This window comes from Salarias fasciatus, chromosome 17 (genome assembly GCF_902148845.1).
Source record: "Salarias fasciatus chromosome 17, fSalaFa1.1, whole genome shotgun sequence".
Classification (NCBI taxonomy): domain Eukaryota; kingdom Metazoa; phylum Chordata; class Actinopteri; order Blenniiformes; family Blenniidae; genus Salarias; species Salarias fasciatus.
Window position 1 is genome coordinate 1,457,098 of NC_043761.1, and position 24,885 is coordinate 1,481,982.

Genomic DNA, 24,885 nt, shown 5'->3' on the forward strand with positions numbered 1-24,885 from the left:
CTCAAAAAAACAAAAACCTCTAAAGCAACATCTGCACGAGAATCACTGGTCATGACGAGTAGAAACGCAACGGTTAAGCAGTAGAAGTATGTACAGTACGTCGGATATCGAACCGTGGGACCGGGAGGAGCCGCCTCCGCCAATCACATCACAGCTTTTTACACACATTCATCCAGTGAAGGGTTCTACTCGGGTGTCGGCACAAAGTTCACAGAACAAACTGTGCAGCTACAATTTAAAACAAGCGTCTTTTCGAACAATTCACCAAAATAAAAACATTTTCCTTCAATCTGCACCTCGAACGCGCTTTTATCTTTTAAAATCTGCAACGAAGGACAACAGAGAGTCTTGGTTTTTCCAACATTCAGCAGGAAGCTGAGGAATCGAACCGTGAACCAGGGAGTCCGTCCCGGTCCGACGGGACTCAAACGGCCGCCGGGGGGCGGAAGACGCCGCCCGAACGGTTATATTTATCACAAAGCCCCAAAAACTTCTGCAGCTTTTCCAAAATCTGAGAATTTCTCAATGAAAAACTGAAGTTTTAGCAGCATTTTGATGTTTAAGCAGCAAATTGATGAGTTTCATGTTGAAGAAGTGACATCTGACAAAACAGTAGAAATGAATCTTTATCAGTTTGTTGCTGTTGATGAAACTTTCTGATTTTTCAAAATACATCTCAAAAATTTTAATTGTTGCACATGTAAACAACAAAAAGTGTTAAATGCATAACTTGGGATTAAAGTGTTTCATAAAATATGACGTGCCAAACTTTGATTCACACTGTGATTTAGTTTACTTTAAAATGTCTGAGCCAACAAAATTTAAAGTTTCACAAAAAAGTTTGTGAAAAAAACCCCAAAACAAAATCATACATTTTGTGACGTTGTAAAGTTTCGGATTAAAAAAAAAAAAAATCTGAGACACTATAAAATGTTTATTAGTATTAATATAAATAAAATGTGGCCATCGAATGAAAACACAACATTAATTTTCTATCTATACTCTAAGTGTTTTGTGATTTTATGATCTGCAAAGAGACATTTAAAGACAATAAGAACGATAAAGAAATGTACATTTTCTAAATGAAAACTGTAAATTTGACCAATCTGAAACTTTCAGAAGCATCAGAAATGGAGCTGCAGCAGGTTTTGGGGCGTTGCAGCTGAAATTAGCGATCGAGGTTAAAACATTTTGTATTTTTCCGTGTGTGCACTTCCAGTGTTGGACCAGCAGGGGGCGACAGACGCAGCGATGTCTGAGCCTGGCGGCGGCTCGGTGGCAGGACGTCGTCCCGGGTCGCGAGTGAGAGGAGGACGGTTAAAATCCTCCGCGGTGAGAAGAAAAAGCAGCGCGGTCGGCTCCACCAATCCGCAGTCTGAACGGGCCTCCGGCACCTGCCAGGCCACGCCCACACGGTCAGGCCCCGCCCACACCCGTTGGCCAGTCCGCCAAGTTCCATTCCCACCAACGCATGTGCCACGCCCGCCCAGCTGCAGCCCCGCCTCCAGTGGCGTACCGTACCCAGTCAGTTCAGGCCCCGCCCACCTGGTTTGGCCCCGCCCTCCTTGTTTTTTCAGTTGTGCAGACCCAGCGAACATTCACGCGGTCGATTTGATGCTTCGGTAACTCTTGTTCTTGGATCGTGGGAACGTTTTGAGGCCGATCAGACTTCGTCAGGTCTCTGAATGTCGGCTGACTTCCTGTTTGCTCGGCGTTCGATGGCAGTGAGGTCAGCCGGCGAGCTAACCAATGGCAAGAGAGAAGAGTGTGACGGGAGGAGGAGGAGGCCCGTGTGCTTGCTGGTTCGTCAGCAACTCCTGAGATTAAAAAAAAAAGTAAAAGTAAAGAAGAAGAAATGGCCGACGGGGCGGTGGAGGTGGGCGGGGCTTAGGCGGGCCGGTCAGTGAGGCTCCTTTAAGGCAAAACGTCCGTCATCCTTGAGCATCGAAAGGAACAAAGAGGCGGAGGACGTCTGTTTCTCAGGTCGACGTGATGAAGAAGAAGATGATGATGATGATGATGACGATGATGGAGGCCTGACGGACGGAAGGACAGGCGCAGCCTGAAAGACAAGGAGGAGGGCGCAGAGTTACCACGGAAACAAGGAGAGGATTCAAGGTTCATTCAAAATCTGCGTCTATGTATTTATTTTACACTAAAATCTGAAAACTGTGTTTGTGTGTGTGTGTGTGTGTGTGTGTGTGTGTGTGTGTGTGTGTGTGTGTGTGAGAGAGTCTGACGTCAGCAGGCGTCCCGGCTCTATGTCTTGCTGGCGTTCTCGTAGATGACGTCTGACGTGATGGACTGCTGCTTCTTCTTCTGCCACATGAGGAGGACGCACTGATGGATGAAGACGTACTGCTCCTGCACGCACACACACACACACACACACACACACACACACACACACTTGGTTGAGTGTCATCCTGAACCCCGCCCCCGGCGCGGCGTGGCGCGGCGTGGCGCGGCGGCGGCCGCACCTCGGTCTGGACCATGGACAGCCGGTGGGATCTCATCTCGGACACCATCCCCAGGATGTCGGCGAACTCGTGCTCCCTGATGTGCTGCATGAGGCGGTCCAGAGCGATGAAGGTGCCTGTCCTGCCCACGCCAGCACTGACACACACACACACACACACACACACACACACACACTGAAAGTTATTCTCGTTACTAAACGGAATGTGGAGGTGGAACTGTATCTGAACGGCTGTGAGCATTTCCTCCAGCAGAGGGCGCTGCTTCCACACGACACAACACCCCTGGTGTTTAAGCTCTGGGATTCTTTCGGAGGTGTGTTTCTGCGGATGATTCCGGAAGGTTCTGCGCTCCCCTGCTGACCTGCAGTGCACCACCACCGGCTCCTTGCTGCGGTTGGCCTGCTGCCTCACGATGTGGACGAACTGCAGGATGCTCTCGATGGCGTTGACGGTGGGAACGCCGTGGTCCGGCCACGAGGTGTAGTTGAGGTGGAGGACGTCCAGACTCTCGTCGGCCTGCGGGGGGCGCCACAGGCTCAGAGTGAACCGGGGAGCTCAGGCTTTCTGGCGTCAGTTTTGCTCCGGGATGCGGCGAACTCACGTATCCCAGCCGGAACTTGCGGATGATCCACTCCGGGGACTCGGTCTCGGTCAGCATCTCCACGCTGATCTCGCCGTACATCACCGGCTCGTCGGTGAACGGCCAGTAGTGATCACACTTCACCTGAAACGAAACACGACTGTCACCGACCAGCAGGGGGCGGCAGAGAGAAAATAGCAAAACAATGCAAAGAATAATAAAAAAAAAAAAACAACAAAAAAAAACCAAATGAACATAAACTTAAAAAAAAAAAGAAAATTTAAAGAATTAATCTGAAATGTATGGATTAAGACGCCGACCCTCCTGCGCTCGTTGCACTGCGTCAGCATGACGATGATGGGAGATTTCTGCTGCAGGACCATCTTCCAGAAGTCGTTGCGGGTTTCGGGCAGCGGCCCCTGCGTGGCGATGTACTCCTTCGAGTGTTTGTATCCCTGCAAACACACACACACACCACACACACACACTTCAGCAGGCGGCCTGAGCGGCAGAGTAAAGTGTGTGTCCTGGGACGGCGGCGTGAAGCGTCTCACGGGGATGTAGTTGGCGTTGATGTAGTCTGAACCTTCGTCGTTGTGCATCGAGATCAGTTTGACACGACTGAAATCGTCTGAAACGTAAAAAAAAAAAAGTTTCACGTCTTTCAGCACAATACTGAATGATTTAATCCTGAATTCTGATAAGATAATTAAGATAACCTTAAAATTCTGTGGCTTCCACTGACACCACTCAAGTCGGAGTTAAACCTGAGTTAAACCTGAGTTAAAGCTATTAGCCACATCTGTAAACCAGAAGTAAATGAAGCCTAAAATCCCAACATAATCCAGTGTTACACAACTCAATCCTAAATTAAATGTGATTTAAACCAGTAGTGAGCAAGAGTTTAGACCAAGGTAATCTTGAGTTAATCCAGAGTAAATCCGGAGTTGTACTGTTAATTAGTTTAATAAGTCAAAACCAGGTTAAACCTGAGGTAACTCAGAGTTAATCCAGGGTTTAGCCAGACTTAATCCTGTAATAAACAAGAGTCAATCCTGAGTTAAACTGTGGTTGATGCTTATGTGATAATATCATTCAGAGTTAATCAATAAATCAAATCAAATTAAACCAGAGTTAATCCAGAGTTAATCCGGAGTTAATCCAGGCTTGTTCCCGCCGTGGCGCGACTCACAGGGCAGGATGTTGGTGTATCGGTTCTTGGGCCTGTTGACGGGCAGGTCTGCGGCGTCGTGCGACAGATCCAGACCGACGCTCTTCAGCTCCTGAAAGACACCGAGCTGTCAGTACAACGCCGGATGCTGCCTGGCTGGACGGCAGCGGGAAGGAGGAAACGAGCCGAAGCTAAGCCGCACAAAGGGGATGGAGATCACTGCTTATCAATGCATGAAATGACAGAAAATATGAAACCAGAAACATGAAAGCAAAAACAATGAAAAACTGCAAAAAAACCCAAAAACAAACAAAAAAAAAAATCATAAAAATGCAGGAATTATAAAAAAAAGAATTAATTAATTAATTTTTACCTCAAACTGCAGAGAAAACTTGTAGGCCGAATCTTTGCTCATCTCTTTAAAGTAGGCGTCGAAGTCATCGAGCTGCACCGGACTGGAAACCAGAGGAAAACAGAGACTGATCAACATTCATTCATTCATTCATCCATTCATTCATTCATTCACTCAGATTCACTCCACATCCATCCTGACTGGGAGTTCAACCCTCATACAGTCACTCTGTCAGAGGTTTATCTGTGACTGAAACATCGAATGGGATCACTGAAAGGAGGAAGACGGCATCTCTTCTCGTCTGCCTCCGTCTGGGACGACCACAGCGCCCAGAGGCCACAGCTGATTGGCTGTCAGGCTCGTTACACTGAAAACACCGTCGGTTTCGGGTTGGGAAGGTAAATCTCTGCTCTCTGCTCACTCAGTAACGCCAGAAACACTGAAAAAGGCTGCAGTTTGCATGTCAGGCCAGTAGAGGGCGCTGTGTTTGCAGCTCCTGCAGTCTGTGTGTTGTTTTCTCTGCCTGACCACTCAGCACCTCCTTAACGTTCCCGCCACTTTGAAAGCCACAGAGCGACGACAAGACGATGAAAACCGGCCTGACCGAAGCGTTTTGCTGTTAGCGGACAGACGACAGTGAAGCAGCTTCTCTTCAGCTCTGTTACCTTGTTAGCTTCCTTTTCTTTAAAGCCGTCTTGCTCCTAAAAAATAAAAAAAACAAAACAAAACAATAACCCTCATGATGATGATGATGATTCCTAAAGTCAGTGAAAGTTCAGCTCTGTTCACGTCGGGTTTCACCGAAGTTTGTTATTGATTTACCCAAAGTGTGAAAGCTTGTATGATCAAATTGTTCAAATATCAAATCAAGAAGTTTAAAAATTAATGATTTTCTAACAATCAAAGTAAAAGTAAAGTGAAGTTTTCTTGGTTTCAGTGAATGATGCAATGAAACTCTGTATGATCATGCAGCTAAAAATACAATTAAATTAAAAGTAAATAAGAAAACTGGCATTACATTATAAAACTGGAATTTCTTTTTCAGTTTTATTTTATATTTTAAAAACATAACTAACGTTTTAAAACTTGCCATGTATCTTACCATATTACTTCTGTTGAAAATTTTTATATTTTAAACTTATTTTTGAGCATAAACCTATTTTCTGTCACATTATGTCAAATTTCAGCCCAGTTTTTATTCACACAGTCACCGATTTTGAAATTCACCACAAACATGGATAAAACCCATGAGAACAGAGCTCAGCCAATCACAGCAGAGGAAATATTCATGCTCAGAAGCTTATTCTTGATTCTATTTCTCAAAAAAGAAAAATTCACATCAATCATGCAGCTTACTTTACAGATTTTTATATATCTCTCTTCATGCTGCTGAATCTTATTTGGAATTGAAAAACTCAGCCAGCATGTTTTTGCTTTAGCGTAGACGACAGGCGCTAAACAGAAAGCTAATCTACACAGACGGCATGCAGACGGCAAAGCTCACGTTAGCCTCATGCAATAAGTCCGCGTGGTTGATGTTAGTCGGAACAGACCCAGTGTGACTCAGAGCTCGACCACAGACACAGCATCGAACACCTCGCCCCGGGAATCTGCTGCTAGCAAGCGACCAAAGTCTGGTGGCATTCTGCACTTTTCTCTTCGTGAAAAACCGACTCCGACGAGCTCCACCGGAGGGAAAACCACGCTCAATCTGTTCTGCTAATTTTACTCAGACAGACTTCATCCTGCTCAGGATAAAGAAACCGTTATAAACATCACAGGGGCCCTGAGACAAAGCCCTGTGGGACACCAGATTTAATGAGAACATGAGTAACACTTGTTTCTGGTCTGCCATGATTTTTCTCTGGTCGTCCTGCTGAGTGTTTATGAACACATTTTGAGTTTTGCTTAGAAGAAAATATAATGTTTACTTTTACTAGCATCATGCTAACGTTGGTGTTCCTCAAGGTTCGTTTGCTTTGTGTTTTTTGACTGTTTTCGATTGCAACATGTTCGTAAACTGGCATCATGAATGAATGACTGATGAATGAATGAATGTATACCAGTTTACAAACAACTTTTAATCACCATTAAAAAAACACACAGGCCAGAAAACGAATCCAGGCTCGTCTGATGTGAAGTGTTCATGTTAGATTTAAATTCTGAAGAGTCTATGAAATATTCAGTGCAATAACAGAAAACAACTGAGCCGATACCAACGTCTCCATATTAAACTCTGAGGCAGATCACATCAGCCAGAGGAACATTATTTGTAAAAAAAAAAATGTGTTGAGAGCAGTTGAAAAATAGAAACAATAATATCAGGAAGTAAATCAGTAAACCTGAATTTTTTTTTTTTTTGTATATTTTCACATAAAACAACTGAAAATACAAAAAGGCTTATAAAACAAGGAATACTTATGAAGCCTTGAGGAATACCACGACAGTTATTAGGTTATTAATTTACCTTTATTTTTGTTGACAACAGTAAGACTATAGTGGCTAAATACAATTATGAATTACATGTATTTTACATTTGTAATTACTAATTTTAGACCATTAATGTTAAAGAGATACAGAACATTATTGTCTTCAGTGTTGTTGCTTTTTTTCGTAAATTGAGCATGACAAATCCCCACATGCCTCAGTAAACATGTTTTACAATATAATATAGGAATAGAAACAATTATGGCCACTCTTATTCTTTAACTCAGAACAGCTTTTAGTTTTATTATATATAGCATATTTTGTTTGTTTTGATATCGGGAAACAGAAAACAGGAGGCCCCAGAATTGAGCCCTGCGGTGCACCACGCTGGTAAAACACATTTTTCTTTAGTTTTTTGCTGAGATGACACTTAATAACATTGTATGAGACATATAAATCAAAAGTACTTATTTTTAAATTTAAATAATGTGTTGTTTTCGTTTTTCTGGCACGTTTGTGTGTCGTCGTACATGAAAACCCGAACCAGGAGCCAAAGAAGAGGAATGAAACAGAACAACACCAGACTTCCTGACTTTGGCGGACACGGAGTGAAACAGAGTGTGGGGTGAGTACTGTGGGCTGTGGCTCGGCTCTAACATGCCCCTGAGGTGCAGTGTTTCTGGCCAGCAGTGCTTACTTACCACGGATTAATATAAAAAGCCAAAAGATAGTCAGTCCAAAGGCAGGATGGCAGTAGGGTAAGGAAGGCAAAGAGGCTTCTTCGCCTGAAGGGGGTTCAAATAAAGATCAAAATAAAGACACAAACAGGAACAAAATAAAGAGAACAGACACCAGGGGGCGACAGAACATGGTGCTCCATTAGTAAAGAGGCTTCACATTAGTGCTGAACACAGAGTTAATGCATCATGCAGCCCGGAGAGAGTCCCGCCGTCTCTCCGCAGGACAACAGGCGTCTGTTCGCTCGCTGCCATCAATGGACGCTCTGTCTCTTTAAAACCAAACCATCCTGAGCCTGTGACATCACCCCGACCCTCCACCCCCCACAATGCAACACTGCGCCCGGACCCTCAGCGTGAACACGGACAGTGGTCAGTTTGTCAGTGGGTGGTGTCGTCAGGCCGCCACGACCCCGCTGATGCACAAACCGTCCAAAAACCAACGAGCTGCATGTTTAGAAAACGTTTTAAAAAAATTCACTAATTAACTGACCTGAACGAATTGAAAGCGTTTTTACACTTTTAATTGAGTTGTTTCTTTGTGTTTTCAATAACAAGACACTCTTTATTATGTCCATGTATGAAAAGATAATGAAATCTGGGTGAACGCTTTTTAATTAGGGAAGAGAGGGGAACCCAACACTGAGCCTTGAGGTACACCACCCAGGTCATTCCACTCACTTTGGAATTTTTCTAAGATTTGTTAGAAGCGGATATTGTGTCAAAAATTGTGCAGCGCCTTGCTGTTTAGAATAGAGAACACTGTAAAAATTAGAAGATCACATTCACTTCCCACAAATCTATAAATATCCTGAGTAGTCAGACGTCGACGTTCGTACATAGCATGACTTTCTCCACTTTCCAGAGGCGCGGCGTACACAGCGCGGTGGAACAGGCCTTCATTGTTATTTATGAAGGGCACTTTCTCTGTCTGCACAGCAGTATATCATCTGACAACAAACAAACACTAAATTAGTTAAATTCATGTAAACCTCGACCTATATACCACATCGAATTTACGCTCAATTTTGGGTCTTTTTTTTAGCGTTTTGATGAAAGTTAGAGAGGATATTAAAATTATTCGAGTTCTATGTTTGCAGTGTAAATAAATGAAAATGAAAATAAGAGGAACCGGTACAGAATTCTGATGAACACAACATTTGAATGAAGCAACAATTATTTTGATTTCTGTTTTTTTCTCTCATATCTATATTAGCTTCTTCATAAATCACGTGTGAATTGTCTGTTGAATTTTCCTAATGAAATTGAAGGTTTTTTTTCCTGCATCAGTGGGGACGTGGAACTTCTTCACCTCACCACACTGAACAGCTGCCGACATGCACAGTCAAAGCGTAAACACGACTCCACCGCCACACCACGAGGAAGACACTCTGATGGAAATGTGCGTTTAGTGATGGAGGGTCGGATACGACAGCAGATGAAAACCAAGGTTTTTTTGCCTTCACTGACCGTCTTTCAGCTCTTATATTAATCACAAACTCAATCTCAGTGTTTGTCCTCACATTAATCTCACGCCTCAATACCGTCTGGAGGCTGGATTCAAATTGAAGCAACGCCCCTTTTGTTGCACTGGGTGGCAGTAATGAGTCCGTCTGTTTTCAGTGAATATTCAGCGGGAGCTGCGGCCTCTGTTGTGTTTACAGTTCAGTCTAAGGGACAGACTGGGGCTAGCCGTTACCATGGTAACCTCAGCACAACACAGAGACGTCAGGCTGCTGTGGGACTGTAACACTGTGAGTGCAAACCCAACCCAAAGACAATAATAATCATAATAATGGAGAGAAATCCTCTAATCGGTGCTGTAATACCACTCTGTACCAGCAGGTGGTGCAGTGAGTCACTCTAACTCCTCCTGGACTCACTTTAGCCCCACTGATCCATCATCTGCATCCACACTGAGCTGAAACCTGAAGGGAGCCTTCTAAAACACTCAAACATCTCCTCAGGCCGAGGCGTCGGAGCGACGTACCAGTTATACGGAAGCTTCCCGTCGCGCTCGAACGAGGCGAAGTTCACGAAGGTCTCTGCTCCGCACTCCCTAGAATAAAAAAAAAAAAAACCAGAAGAAAAACGAGTAGTGAGAAACGAGTCGAGCAGTTTGAGGAAGTCACACATATTTCATGACTCATGAAGAAAAAGAAGAAGTTCGAGGTTCGAAATAACAGAAAACTTCAACCGAAGATTTATGAGCCGTGAGGCAGAAATAACTGAGAACAAATCAGCTGCAAGGCGAAGTGAGACATATGTGAGTTTTTAATAGAACGATTAATTTGAAAACGAGCTTGACGTGAGGAAAACATGAGTGACTTCATAAATGGAAAACTTCAAAAATAGGAACAAAGAAAAAGAACAAAAAAAATGCATCAAGACTAAAAACTGTGGAAAAAAAGTAAAAAGACAAGAAGATAAATCAATTTCCAAATTTTTAATTCAACTAAGAAAAAAAACAAAAAAACCCCAGAAAAATTGTAACAAAAAACGGATAAAGAAAGAAAAGCACCTTAGACAGCTGTGTGTTTGTCGTGTGGTTGTGTTACCGGCTGAGCTGCAGGTGCTTCTTTCGGAGGACGAGCAGAAACAGGACGAGGAGGCTGATGAGCAGGATGCTGAGAACGGCGAGGGCCGAGATGGCCGCCACGCTGGGATTCATCTCTTTAGCTGCACACACACACACACACACACACACAGCATTAGCTCCTGTCAGGTGTGTGCGTGCGTGTGAGTGTGTGTGAGAGCGCCCCCTGCCTGTGGTGCTGATGGTGATGTGGGCCGGCCGGCTGGCGGTGCTGTAGCTGAAACTCGTCACGCTGCAGTTGTAGCTGGACGACGGCATCAGACCAGAGACGGTGAGCACATGAGAGGAGGAGGTCAGGGGGTCGCGGGCCTGGAGGAGGACACATCTTCATCACATCACCATCATCATCATCATCATCACTGTCTTATTTTTACACCAATGAATTTTTTCACTGTTTATAAATTACAGTTGTCATTTTATTCCTTCGTTTCATTTTCATCCAAATTTTGAATTTTGAAATTATGTCTTCTTGTGTCGTCGCCTTGTATGCGTTGCGTTGCGTTGTTGGTGGAGTTACTGTCTTTCAATTGGACGGTTACCGGTTCGATTCCCTCTGTGCACGTGTGTGAGTGAACGTGGTTAACAGAGAGCAGTGCTCAGTCGATGGCTCAAGCTGTGGAGAGCGCTGTAGAAGTGAAAACAATTTGATTATCATTTTTCCTTATTTTCATCCAAATTCTTTATACTCTAGAATATTTTGAAGCCGTTCAGGTTTCAATCCTTCATTTTTCCAAAGATAACCACTTCATATGCGTCGCCCCTTTAAAGACGGGAGCCCTGGCACACTGAAGACAACGAAAACAGAAAGCAGCAGAAGAAAACAGAAGTCATGTGACTCCTGCTCCCTCCGAGCCGGCGCGATCCTAAACGGACCGAACCCCGACCTCGACCCGAAAGGTCACGGCAGCAGGTCGTTGGTTACCTTCAGCTCCTTGCTGCCTCTACAGGCCCTGCAGACCACCTGGTAGAAGTCCACCACTCCCTCCTCGCTCCACAGCAGCGTGACCGACGAGTGCGTGGCGTTGACGGCGTACAGCGAGCGGGGAGGCGCAGGCTCTGCAGGAGAGAGAGGAGGCGGTGAGAACTCCTCGGGGCTGGTCTGACGGCGAGGAGGAGCGGCGAGACGAGGAGCGGCGGAACGTTCAGCGGCCGCTCCGAACGCCGCGAGGCGAGCTCAGAGAGGGAAGTCAGAGTTTCACATTCCCTCTGCCCAGCGGCAGCAGCAGGCACACACACACACACACACACACACACACACACACACACACACACACACACACACACACACACACACACACACACACACGTTTGTATTTATATCCTCGTGGGGACCTTCCATTGACTCCCATTCATGTCTAACTCCTAACCCTGACCCTAACCCACACCAAAACAAAGCGTAGCCCTAAAGAAATGTTTTTGCACTTTTACTTTTTTCAGTAACAACAACATGGCCAAGAAAACACTGTTTCCCCCCATGGGGACCCAAAAAATGTCCCCACGAGGTAGGTCGTGCCAGGTTTTCCTATCCTTGTGGGGACATTTGGTCCCCACAAGGATAGAAAAACCCATACACACACACACACACACACACACACACACACACACACACACACACACACACACACACACACACACACACACACAGTGTGTGATCAGAACATTTCTTCTCTTTAGAAGCCAACATGATGTCTGGAGTTCCTCAGGGCTCGACCCTGGGTCCCTGTTGTTTTCAAATAGGACCCTATATGTGTGTTTGTGTGTGTGTGTGTGTGTGTGTGTGTGTGTGTGTGTGTGTGTGTGTGTGTGTGTCCTTGTAGATACTCAACTGTGAGGACCAGAATGAGTTTTAAACCAACAGAGTGAGGACTTCTTTGCAAAGTGAGGACATTTTCACTGGTCCAAATATTCCGACAGACCTTTTCGAGGGTTAAGACTTGATTTTTGGGTTCGGGTTTGAATTAGGTTTAGGGCAGCGTTCTGCAACCTTTATGACCAAACGAGACATTTTCATGACTTTCCACCAAGTGAAGCTGTTCTGGAGCCGCAAAACACCTTTAACCTTTGAAATGAGGTGAAAGCAGCTCAGGAAGTTTCACAGATAGTTTGGATTCACGTACAAAAACATCAGCGCAGACTCTTTCAGAGTAGAGAAATTTTTTAAAAATGTAACCTGTTTTTCGACTTGATTTTAACAGTTTTGCTCCAATTTTCAAGTATTTTTTGTTGACAATTTTGAAATTTTAGCTGTTTCAACTGTTTTACCTCCTTTTAAGCCGTTTTTCATTCTTTTTTCTAACCACATTTATGCTTTTCTTTTCAAAATTCTAGACATTTTATGTTTTTTTTTAAGACGTTCTATCACTTTTTTCCCCATTTCTTGTGGTTTTAGCTATTTTTCCCAATTTTACTTTAACCTTTTTTATAATCTCTTCTGAACCGACAGGGATGAATCATTTTGAACAGGACTATGTTGTGTAACTATAATTAAAACAAGTCTAATGTTCATTCACTCGTCATATTGTGAAAGCTTCATGGAGCCACTACAAAGGGACTGAGGAGCCACATGTGGCTCCGGAGCCGCAGGTTGAACACCCCTGGTTTAGGGTACGGGTCAGGGTTAGGCATTTATTTTTGATGGTTACGGTTAGGGGCGAGGAAATGCATTACATCAGCGGATGTCCTCACAACTACAGAAGTGCAAACGTGTGTGTGTGTGTGTGTACCCAGCTTGATGATGTTGGGCGTGGAGGTGTTCCTGCTGCGCTCCGTGCACGCCGTCACCGTCAGGTTGTAGATGTCTCCCGGAGGCAAAGGGAGGCTGGCGCGCATCACGTTACGAGTCACCTGGAACACACAACGCACACACACCGTGCTACAACGTGTCATAACATGTCACACAGCAGGTCGGTAGTCACACAACACATCACAGCATCTCTCAACACCTGAATCACACAACATTTATACAGAGAATGAGTCCATTCATGTCATCACATCCTGCAACAACTCATATTATGTCATAAAAATCATACATGTGGTAAAAAGTTAAGCGACAATACGACACGCAAACACGTCACGTCACAAACCCCTTCACTTCCTGTCACACAGCGTGTCATCAGTCACCTGAAAGGCTCTACACACGTCCTGCCACACCACAACACAACAAGTCACGCAACAATTCAAGGCCCATTACGCAGCAAATCACAACACAAACTACACACCACAGCAGAAATTTAACACATATCACAACACCATACATCACATCACAACACAACACAACACGTCACATCATGTGACCTCATCTGACATCACAACATGTCCTGCGGTCAGTGGTGTAAACACTGTAACACAAACTGTAGCTTCACTTCAGTCAGAAATGTTCCAGGAACCGTTATTATTAGAAAACCTGTGACTTCGTTCTAGTTCCAGAGGTTCCTGAGCTGCTGCCTCACCATCACAACCCCTGAGCATCAGAGGATCTGTGATTCCACATGGAGCAGTAATGTGCGAGTGTCTGAGTATCTGAGTAACTGTGGAGGAGCAGCAGACGAGTCGATGAGGAGGAAACTCACGTCTACGGAGAAGCTCCTCTCGGCGCCCCTCCTCCCCACGGCCGACACCTGCCAGTGCAGCATCCGCGAGTGGGACAGGTCGATGAAGAGCTCGCCGTACGTCCAGCGCACGTACAGCACGCCCTGCGAGTAGTCCACCGAGGAGATGTGAGGAGCTTCAGGAGCTGTGGGGGGAGGAGGAGGTGAAACCCTTCGATTCCACACATACTGTATATTTAAGAATACTGTAAAAATGACCGTGCAGTGAAAACTCCTTCATGAAAGCTGAACTTCTCTTCTGTCAGTACCTGTAACGAAGCTGACGGTGGCGCTGTCGCAGCAGTTGAGTGGCGGCTCGCCCCACGTCACCATGGAAACGCGGAAGTTGTAATACCAGGCGGGCAGCAGGTCGGTGACCCTCTGGAACCCAGAACCACCAATCAGAAGCCACCGAGCGACCCCACCGGGCCCCGCCCACAACGACCGCGACGACGAGCGCGTTACCACGGAGGCGATGACCGAGGCGGTGGCGGCGATCTCGTAGTAGGTGGTCCACTCGGACGCCAGCGTAACCGGGTTGAAGAAGAAGGTCTGCAGGACGTACTTCCTGAAGGAGACGTGGTACGGCCGCTGCCAGCTCAGGATGACCGCCGTGGGGCTCAGCGGGTACACCGCCAGCTCGCGCACCCCGGTGGGCTCTGGCACGCACACACACACACACACACACAGGTCAGGCTGGGGGCGGAGCCTCGCAGCTCAAATGAAGCGGCGCGGCGCGGCGCGGCGCTCACCGATGTCGATGATGACGGGCTCCGACGGCGGGCTGATGAGCGGCCCGTTGGTGTGGTAGACCAGAACCCGGTACTGAGCGCCGGGGGTCAGGTTACTGATGATGTCACTGGTCGAGTTCTCCTGCCAGACACACACACACACACACACACACACACACACACACAACACAATGAGCTGCAGTAGCAGCTGTGTCGTTGTGTTACCTGGCTGCAGCAGGTGTTGTTTACAGGGTTGCAAAGGGGCGGAAAATGTCCGGTAAATTTCCAGAAACTTTCCGTGGGAAGTTAAGCTGGGGAATTTTGGAAATATTCCAAATTAGAACGTTTCCATGGGAATTATGGGAATCGTGGGAATTTATGGAATTATTGGGAATTTATGGGAATTAACTGGAAATTGGGGGTAATTAAACAAACTGCATCATATTCAAACATAAATGTAAATATGTTTTGTCAGAAGCAGAAATCCCTGCAAAATAACACAAAAACGTCACATTTCAACAGATTCATTTCAGTAGAACTCCAGTTTTCACTCTTGTATGAACAATTATTTGAATAAACAACCAAAACATGAGTGTTGAGTAAACACTCCCCCCTCCCCTCCCCTCCCCCACCCCGCAGAGGAAACAGCATCAAATCGGAGGTAGCTACCACCACATGGAGCTAGCCTCTTAAATGGTCAATCCAATGAAAAACAGCTTTAATTCACCGAACTTACCAGCTAGTCAGCTGCTGCAACTGTATGAATACATTTTTATTTGATATTTTCTAATATATTAAATATATTTACCCCATGATATTATCTAAACTTACTTGACTTTATAGTCCGCTCCTGACTTCAATAGTCTTGTGCTTCGAGCTCCAGGATTCACTGTGCTACAATTTATTCCCCTGACCACATTAAAGTTCCCTGTTAAGGGCCAACCTTCAAATTTGTAAATTTCTTATTCATTCCCGTTAATTCCTGTTAATTCCCATATATTCCCGTTTATTCCCATGGTAAGTTTCCAACTTTGAAAATTCCTGGAACTTTGCAACCCTAGTTGTGTAGTTGTGTTACCTGGCTGCAGCAGGTGTTGTGTAGTTGTGTTACCTGGCTGCAGTAGGTGTTGTGTAGTTGCGTTACCTCGCTGCAGCAGGCGTTGTGTAGTTGCGTTACCTCGCTGCAGCAGGCGTTGTGTAGTTGCGTTACCTGGCTGCAGCAGGCGTTGTGTAGTTGTGTTACCTGGCTGCAGCAGGTGTTGTGTAGTTGTGTTACCTCGCTGCAGCAGGTGTTGTGTAGTTGCGTTACCTCGCTGCAGTAGGCGTTGTGTAGTTGCGTTACCTCGCTGCAGCAGGTGTTGTGTAGTTGCGTTACCTGGCTGCAGCAGGCGTTGTGTAGTTGTGTTACCTCGCTGCAGCAGGTGTTGTGTAGTTGTGTTACCTCGCTGCAGCAGGTGTTGTGTAGTTGTGTTACCTGGCTGCAGCAGGTGTTGTGTAGTTGTGTTACCTCGCTGCAGTAGGCGTTGTGTAGTTGTGTTACCTGGCTGCAGTAGGTGTTGTGTAGTTGCGTTACCTGGCTGCAGCAGGTGTTGTGTAGTTGTGTTACCTCGCTGCAGTAGGCGTTGTGTAGTTGCGTTACCTCGCTGCAGTAGGCGTTGTGTAGTTGTGTTACCTCGCTGCAGCAGGTGTTGTGTAGTTGCGGGTGTTGTGTAGTTGCGTTACCTCGCTGCAGCAGGTGTTGTGTAGTTGCGGGTGTTGTGTAGTTGCGTTACCTCGCTGCAGCAGGTGTTGTGTAGTTGCGTTACCTGGCTGCAGTAGGTGTTGTGTAGTTGTGTTACCTCGCTGCAGTAGGTGTTGTGTAGTTGCGTTACCTCGCTGCAGCAGGTGTTGTGTAGTTGCGTTACCTCGCTGCAGTAGGCGCTCTCCATCCTCTGGCTCAGGCTGGGCTTCAGGCAGGTGGTGGAGACGACCGACACCACGCTGCCGTTGTGGCTCTGGGTGGGCGGGGCCCAGCTGACGGCGGCGGTGCTGGAGTCCAGCAGGCGGATGCTGACGGCCTGCGGACGCTCGCGCAGCTCCTCCAGCAGCTCGCCGCTGGGACCTGCAGCGGGAGGACACACACGGTCATCACAACACACACACATACACACACACACACACACACACACACACAGGTGTGGCGGCGGGCGGCCTGCAGGGGGCGTACTGAGGTAGAAGGTGAAGCCGGTGTTGCCGCTGCTCTCTCGGGCCTCGCAGTCCCCGGACAGGCTGAGCGTGGTCACCTGGACGCGGTACGTCCCCGGCTCCACCAGCTCCGTGAAAAACTCGTGCGTGTTCGAGTCCACCGTCGCCGTTTCCGTCGAATTTCCTGCCGGAGAGACCAAAGAAGAAGAAGGATGAAACCACAGCACGGATTCCAGCGCAGTGTGTCGTCTCCATGGTTACCGTCTCTGTAGACGTAGACGGTGAAGCCGTCGTACGCCGTGGGCGGGCGCGGCGGCAGCCAGCGCAGCTCCAGCAGGACGGGCGGCAGCCTGGTGGGGAGGACCGGCGGCTCGGCGGGGAGGCTCATGGCCGACCCCGGCTCGTTGGAGTCCTCGTACTCCGGCAGGACGCCGTTGACGAAGTCCTCGTCGGTGGGCGACACCTCGCCGGGATCCGGCCAGTAGCTCTGAGGCTCCGCCCCCTCCAGCCCCTCCGCCTGGCTCCGGTTGGCGGCGGCGGCGTTCTCCGTGATGTTGTGGGTGGAGTTAAAGGGGGGCTGGGTGACTCCCGCCTCCTCCTCTGAGGCGCTCTGCACCTCCTCCTCCGTCAGCTCCTGCTCCTCCTGCTGCTCCTCCGTCAGGACGGCGTCCCGGGCGGCGCGGGAGGGTCGGCGGGGCTCGTCAGGAGGGAGCAGCGCCGCCGCCGGGAGCCTCCGACTCAAGTGGATGAGCTTATGGGTGACGTTGAGGGGAGGGTAGGGCACTGCGGGACGGAGGCAGGCAAACGAACAAAGTCAGTTATTTTTACTACAAATCATTACTTCACTCTTTTTTCCAACATTTTTTTTCATTTGTTTTATTATTCCATAGTGTGTGTGTGTGTGTGTGTGTGTGTGTGTGTGTGTGTGTGTGTGTGGTCTGCCCAGTGGAAACACTCATAAAGAAGCTGATGTCATTCAAAGCATCATCAATAATTCACGGGAAGTGTCACTGCTGGTTAATCGGATGCTGTTACCACGGCGACGCTGCACCCTGTGCGACCACGAGTCAGGAAGCAGCCGCGCCCGACAGGAAGCGACTCGCCAGTGCACTTATATGTCCATCAACTCATAAAGTTACTGGAGCGGGGATGGAGGACGGGCGTCGTCGCCGACGCCGGCGCCGCCTGCGGCTCACCTGTGCGGTGGTGTAAAGGTGTGTGCGTGACGTCGCTACGGGCGACCAGAGCGGTCTGAAAGGCGGTGGCCTCTGAGATGAGCTGGAAGGTGATGTTCTGGTAACACGTCCCCGGTAACCAGTGCTTGAACACCGTTTTCCCTTTGTAGAAATCTGAACAGCAAAAACAAACGTTTCGCCCCGACAGTCAGAACAGGAAACAGTAAAGTCCTCAGGGTTCAAACATCACTTTCTTTCCATAAATCATGACAGTTTCCTGGTGGTTTTGTCATTATTATTGATTGCAGACATTTTTTCAAGAAAATTTTGCAGAATTCGAATTTTTTTTAACTTCTGAAAACAAAATCCCACAGAATTCTCAAAACTGTCATGTGATGCATCGCTTTGAAAATCGTCACACTGAAGAGGATCACATCACCATTCCGTCTTTTTTCATTTATCTGAAGGAAACAGAATATATAAGTAACTGCAACCAGGTTTGGAGTTCCTCAGGGTTCAAATCTGGATCCTCTGGTTTTTCTTATTTACAAACTGTTCCAACAAATGACTCTGAAAAACGAACCATAACAACATATTGGGAGTTCTGACTGGATACTTTATATTCAGAAACAGATATTTATTGAAGATAAACTGTTCAGTAACATTCGGCGTATTTATTTTCCTAGTTATGCTTTTTACAGTTTTTGTGCATCTCTTGGTGTTTTGCTGTTTCTGGAGCCACTTCCTGCTGAACCGGTCCGTACCTTTGTAGAGCATGTACCGAGGCTCCGCCCCCTCGCTGTAGCTGATGTTGACTCTGCTGAAGACGCTCCCGGCCGGCGGGTCGATCTCGAACACGACGCCGGTCTCTGGAGCTTCTTTATAATCCGATATCTGAGGGTTCCGGACGGGAAGCGGCTCTGAGGGACGAAGCACAGCGGCTCATTTACTGCAAGGACCAGAATCTGGTGAAGATGGTGAAGATGGTGAAGACGGAGGCGGCGGGGCCTTACTGGTGATGACGGCGGCGGTCTTGGTGGGCCGGGACCACCCGGCGGCCCGGAGCAGCAGCAGGCTGACGCCGTAGCTGCGGCCGTGCAGCGACGCGTTGAACAGCAGCGGCTCGCTCACGTCGGCGAACCGGAGGACGAGCGGCCGCGCCTCGCCGGACACCTGCGCCGCGTACGAGGTCACGTTCTCCTCCAGGTCCTCGCGCTCCAGCGTCGCCACGATCTGCCCGTCCTGGTTCAGCGACGCCCGGAAGGCCCACGAGCTCTGCACGGAGATCACATCAGGACCCTCATAAAGCGGCGCCACGTGGTTCTGCTGATACCAGTGGATGGAGCGGCCGGTGTCGGCGTTGTGTTGTTGTTGTTGTTGTGTTGTTAATATCGCCTGCTGTGTTTTTCTCTTCATCTTCCTGAGATCAGATTGAGGAGATAAACTTTTATTAAAACCGTCCTGCTGCAGTCCGAGGACCTGATCCTCCTGCTGTAACTGTCAGTAATGGGATTACATCTGTACTCAGGTCAGTGAAAGCAAACAAATGTGTGTGTGTGTGTGTGTGTGTGTGTGTGTGTGTTTTTAAAGTGGGATTACTCATCCTGACCCACATTAATAATCTGTGACACGACGGAAAAAAACAACAAGTGACTCATCAACCGCTGAGCAGCCAGACCGGATGAAGGGATGAATGAATGAATCTGCTGGAGACCTCCGACAGGCGGGAGTCAGTCACACTCCACTGTCTGACTGTCGCCTCACAGCAAAACGGTCAAAAAACCATGTAAATAAACCTTCAGTGACAAAAATGTACAAAAAGTTTCTCCTTAAAGTCATTTTATAGAAGAAACAAACAAAAACACCTTCACACAAACCGATTTCACTGTCAGCTGTTTTCACTAAACTGACAGTGTCAATAAACCAAGCGGACAAGTCACACCCCGTCCATTGTTGCCATGGCAACAGTGAACCGCTGTAGCACTGAAAGGAGAAGCTCCTGCTCCTGAGGGACTACTTCCACGGGCGTATGAACACACGCACGGAGGCGCTGCGGTCAGAAACAGTCGTCACTCGTCACCGGCGGGCCGCTGATCCCCCGTCTCCACGGCAACTGAGATGAAAGGCAGAGGGGGAGGGGTTACCATGGAAACTGTGCCGAGGTCGCCATGAATGCTAATGTCTCCCCCTGAACCTTCGGGGCTGAGGGGGGCTGAGGGGGGGTCGAGACCGGGTCTACATCAGAGGCAGGACCGAGTCAGGGATCAGGGACTCGGATAAAACCAGGACCACTTGAGAAAAACCAGACTGGGACCAGGATTACGTCAAGTCAGGGACAGAGTTCATCAGAACTTCACCTTGGAACTGTGATTACTTTTGGAATCACTCTCGTGTGTGAGAGGAAGAGGAGGAGGAGGAGGAGGAGGAGGAGGAGGAGGAGGAAGAGGAGGAGGAGGAGGAGGAGGAAGACCTGCTCCTAGTCTCCAGAAGGAGCTGCTGAGTCGTCAGTTTCCAGCGTTTCTACTGTCAAGCTGACTTGAGTGAACGAAGTCCTGCTTTTCCTTCCTCTCTTCTGGGAACGCTGAAGTTAGTTAGCGCTGAAGCGGGAAGCTAGCAGGAAGCTAGCTGCTTCAGCTTCAGGCCTAACCTCTTCTGAAAGCAGAAACATGATTGGGCACTTTGTCTTCTCGACGTTCCGCTCTGCAGCTGTTTCTGTTCCTGTCCGGAGAGAAATCTGCACTTTTCTGAAAGGAGTCCTGCGGAGCGCTTCGGCCGGGAACAAAAGCCGAGCGACAGCTCCCTCCTCCCGCCGAACGCAGCTTCTCTAAAGAAAACGCCGACACAAAGAGACACAAGGCTCAACAGAAGCACATCTCGGCGCCGGCCGAGGCCCTGCTCCGTTTCCCCTCCTCTGATTCTCCTTCAGTGGAATCAATCCCCCTCCAGGCGCCGTTCACGCAGCAATCCCGTGAAAATGCATCGTTTTCTGCACGAGTTTCTCGTTTACACGGCAGTGCCAGTTCGTACGGCGTGCCGGGCCACGAGCCGGCACCCATTGTTCCAGTCACAGAACCACCGAGAACTAAACGCCGTGAAGCCGAGCGGCGGCAGGAAGCAGCCGTAAAGCCGCCGGGCCCAGCGGGATCCGGACCCGGACGCTTCAGAACAGCTTTAAAATGTTTGATACAGTTCTGAGAGGAGCGAGCGTTTGTCATGTTTTCTGTCAAACATATGGTCCGTGGGCCAAACCCTGGACCCCAGAGGGCCGAGTCCGGCCGGTGAGGCGACTGCATCCAGCTGAGTCATTGCTGTATCTTCAGTTACTGGAGGATTCAGAGTATTTTGCTTCAGCTCACAAAGTTTAAAACTTTCACGATGCTGAAATGTTCAAAACTTTCTGAATTGGATTCATTTGCACTGAAACGTGGATTTGTGGATGTCTGCAGGTTATAATGCTGTGATTTTCCTCGTCTTTAAGCAGTAACATTTGAAGCGCATGCTGCTTTGTGCAGCTGGTGGTTCTAATCATGTCTTTGTTGCAGTTTGTTCGTAGTTTTGACCCAGAACTGGGCTGCAGGTAGGCTCGTGGAGTAAAATGCAATTTTCGGAAAAAACATGGAGATCAGGATTTTGGGGGAAAACGTCCAGCGGCTGGAACCGGGATCCTGTCACGGTTGTTTTCGCCCTTCTTCTGGAGCCGGGTCCAGGTCCTGGCAGCAGAACCCGTTTCAGTGTGTAAACCGATTAGAGCGGCAGGTCCGGTCCGTCTGCCGACTCCCTGATTACGGCTCAGATTATCGCAGCTTCACACCAGCAGATTAACCCCGACGCTGCTGCAGCGCTCCCCAGAGGGCCCGGTCCAGGACCAGGACCAGGACCAGGACCAGGACCAGGACCAGGACCAGGACCAGCCCGTCACTCTCACTGTTCTGGATCTGTTTCGTCGGTTTGGGAATCGGATAAAGGACCCTGCACCATGAGAGCAGCACACTGATCCACAGCAGCACTGAAATGCTTTTGTGAAAATAAACGTATTTCTGTCAAAGATGAGAAACCTGAGGTCGCCTGAGGTCAAGCCGACGGTTCAGAGAAGAGAAGATGAGAAAAATCTCATTTTCGCCGTCGGTGCTGCTGATTCACCGCCTGACAGCTCGTTTCTAGATCATTATTATTATTATTGCTTCATTTCAGAGCGCAGAGCTTATCACGTCACAGATTCAAAAAATGATGGAAGGTTTTAACTATATTTTTAATGAAACTGGATATTTTTACTGAAATAAACATCTCTCGTGTCATTCTTCATATTTTGATTCATGAACTTTGGTCCAAACTGTCAGAAGTTCCAATAATGTATCCTCTTCATCCTCAGTTTTTTCTAAATTTCATGAAAAATCTGCAGCTTCTCTGCTAAACTCAAGGAATGTGTTTTTAAACATCTTACTTTAAAATGCAGATTTGAATAAAATGACCTATTTTAATGGATAACTTCACTACTTTGACTCTTAAAATAATGAAAAACAGACAATGACAGATGAATTCTCAATACTTTTAAACGTTGACTGGTGAATTCAATTGATCTTTTTTTATTTTTCACTCAGGACTGCATGTTTTAAATTCAGTCGTTTCTTTTGAAAGCTTTGATGACATTTCTCTGATTGATTCTATTAAAATTGATCAATCCTTGAAAGTTTAGAGGGTTTTTTGCTTATCCTAATTTTTTTTCCAAATTTACAACTTGATTTTTTAAAATGTTTTCAGATGTTCTCGTGGATTTGCTTCAGTACACACTAATAACACGTATATATTTCTTCTTCGTGCAGAAACCGAGTCTGTGATCAGTTTATAGCCTCTGTCTGTGGTTCTCTGTGTGTGCGTTGTGTCTGAAGATGTGTGTTCTGGTGTGTGTGTGTGTGTGTGTGTGTGTGTGTGTGTGTGTGTGTGTGTGTTGCAGCTCTTTCTCTCTGAATGTATGTTTGTATGTGTGTGTTTGTGTTTAAATGTGAATATGTGTGGCGTTATATGAGCTGTGATATGTCAGTGTGTGTGTGTGTGTGTGTGTGTGTGTGTGTGTGTGTGTGTGTGTGTGTGTGTGTGTGTGTGTGTGTGTGTGTGATGCTGCAGCCGACTGACCCACTTTCTGCAGGCCGCCCGGAGCCCCTTTCTGCCTCGCGGCCGCCGCTCGCATGCCGCAGCGCGCGCGCGTTCTGTCTCTGTCTCTCTCTCACACACACACACACACACACACACACACACACACACACACACACACACACACACACACACGGAACCGATGCCGGTGCGGCCGAACAAAGCCTCCGCCGCCTGTCTGGACGCGGCGGCGCGGCGCGGCGCGGCGGCGAGAGGCCCCCCGTCCCGGCCCCCCGTCCCGGCCCCCCGTCCCGGCTCCCCGGCCCCCCGTCCCGGCTCCCCTCCTCCAGACGCAGCGGCCTTACCTGGATGAGGCCGAGCAGGTGCGCGGCCAGCAGCAGCGGGGCCAGCATGGCGGCGGAGCGCCGCGGCCCGAGCGGCGTCAGTCCGCCGCGCATCCAAACAAAGAGGCTGCTCTGCCGCACCGGAGCGGCGCGCGCCGCCGCCGCCGCCCCCCGCCGCTCTGCGCTCTGCGTCGCTCCGCCGCTCTATCGGCTCCCCTCCGTCTGCCTCTTCATCAGCTTCGGCACCGGCTGCGGCTGGAAGCGGACCCGCGGGCTGTGGCAGGAGGCGGGCCGGGCTGCGGGGGCCATGCCGCGGCCCGGAGACGAGCGGGAGGTCGGTGTCGGTGTCGGTGTCGGTCGGCGGGATGAGGCTGCTGCTGCTGCTGCTGCTGCTGCTGCTGCGCGGCGTCGCCCCGCCCTGAAGCTCCGGAGGCTGCACGGAGACGCGGAGGTCCTCCTCCTCCTCCTCCTCCTCCTCCTCCATCACCTCTCTCCCCTTCAATCCAATCAAAGCAGCGTATTTTATTTCAATCTGATTTCACACCCGACATATTTTAAAAATATGTATTGAATTAAATTTTACCCTCACTTTAATTAACCTTTCTTACAATTAACTAATTAATTCTATTCCCTCATTTACAATTCACTCTTTTCCCTTTTTATTGTTTTTAAAACTGTAATTGAAGTTATTTTGCAATATGTTACATTTATTTCTTTAAATTTTGTATATATGGTCTTTCAGATTCAGAATCTTCAATTATAGCCTAAATGACTGACTTTCCTTTTTTCTTAATTTCCAAACGTAATGTCGATATTTCTTTAATTTTTCCATCTCTTGAACTTCTTTCTTGACGTTTCTTCTCTTCCTCCTCACTACACTGCACACAGTCATTTTTCAAAAACCCCTAAAGTGTTGACATGTTTAAAAACACACAAATTAACAACTATTTCGAGTTTTTATCATTTTTATTTCTCCAGCTGCATTTGACAATTTTTAAATTTTAAATATTTTCCTGATTTCATATTAGAAATTAAAAACTTTCTTCATCAAAATGTTCATTTTAATTATTTTTCAGCTCTAAAGTTAATGTTTATCTTATGCTTCATTTCATTTGTCAGCCAATAAAACGTGACAGCCTTCTGCCCCTGCTGGTGAAAACGACACATTACATTGAACAGATTTCAGTCTGTTTTCAATTTGTTAAAATGAATCTCAAACAAATGAGACATTTTTGAAAATATTTAAATCATTCTCTATTTTATCATTCCAACACACATACGAAGTAGGGTTTTATTTTAACTTGCGTCTTTCTGTTCATCTGGAATCATTTTATTTGTCAATTTTTGACCTTATCCCGAGTGAACAGATAAAAATCACATTTTGTTAAAGCAGTTTACAATATTCTAATGACTTCTCACCTTTCGCTGACAGT

At 47.5% G+C, this 24,885-nt stretch overlaps 1 protein-coding gene across 2 annotated transcripts; it reads right to left on the reverse strand.

Moving 5' to 3' along the window:
* On the reverse strand, positions 1-23,827 carry ptpro (protein tyrosine phosphatase receptor type O). Of its 2 annotated transcripts, XM_030113097.1 has the most exons (27): positions 23,474-23,827; positions 19,034-19,295; positions 18,785-18,940; positions 18,042-18,194; positions 17,107-17,628; positions 16,868-17,029; positions 16,566-16,762; positions 14,683-14,803; positions 14,396-14,589; positions 14,200-14,311; positions 13,913-14,076; positions 13,067-13,187; positions 11,266-11,399; positions 10,514-10,652; positions 10,306-10,426; positions 9,738-9,806; positions 7,712-7,795; positions 5,249-5,284; positions 4,605-4,686; positions 4,253-4,343; positions 3,615-3,691; positions 3,381-3,515; positions 3,082-3,204; positions 2,842-2,996; positions 2,481-2,616; positions 2,241-2,364; positions 1-2,062 (listed from the first exon to the last, which is right to left on the reverse strand). In XM_030113097.1, the coding sequence occupies exons 1-26, from the start codon at positions 23,564-23,566 to the stop codon at positions 2,260-2,262; spliced, it is 3,744 nt and encodes a 1,247-aa protein (XP_029968957.1). In that variant the 5' UTR covers positions 23,567-23,827; the 3' UTR covers positions 1-2,062; positions 2,241-2,259. The 2 variants fall into 2 exon arrangements, with proteins under 2 accessions (XP_029968957.1, XP_029968959.1); XM_030113099.1 differs by lacking the exon at positions 7,712-7,795.
* Positions 23,828-24,885: the final 1,058 nt, after the last annotated feature.

Excerpts from the sequence above, each read along its gene's own strand:
- ptpro (XM_030113097.1), bottom strand. The coding sequence starts at position 23,566 with ATGCGCGGCGGACTGACGCCGCTCGGGCCGCGGCGCTCCGCCGCCATG. Across the intron at positions 14,312-14,395 it reads CCTCGGTCATCGCCTCCGTG|AGGGTCACCGACCTGCTGCC; the intron begins GTAACGCGCTCG and ends TCTGGGTTCCAG. Across the intron at positions 13,188-13,912 it reads AGAGGAGCTTCTCCGTAGAC|GTGACTCGTAACGTGATGCG; the intron begins GTGAGTTTCCTC and ends TGTGTGTTCCAG.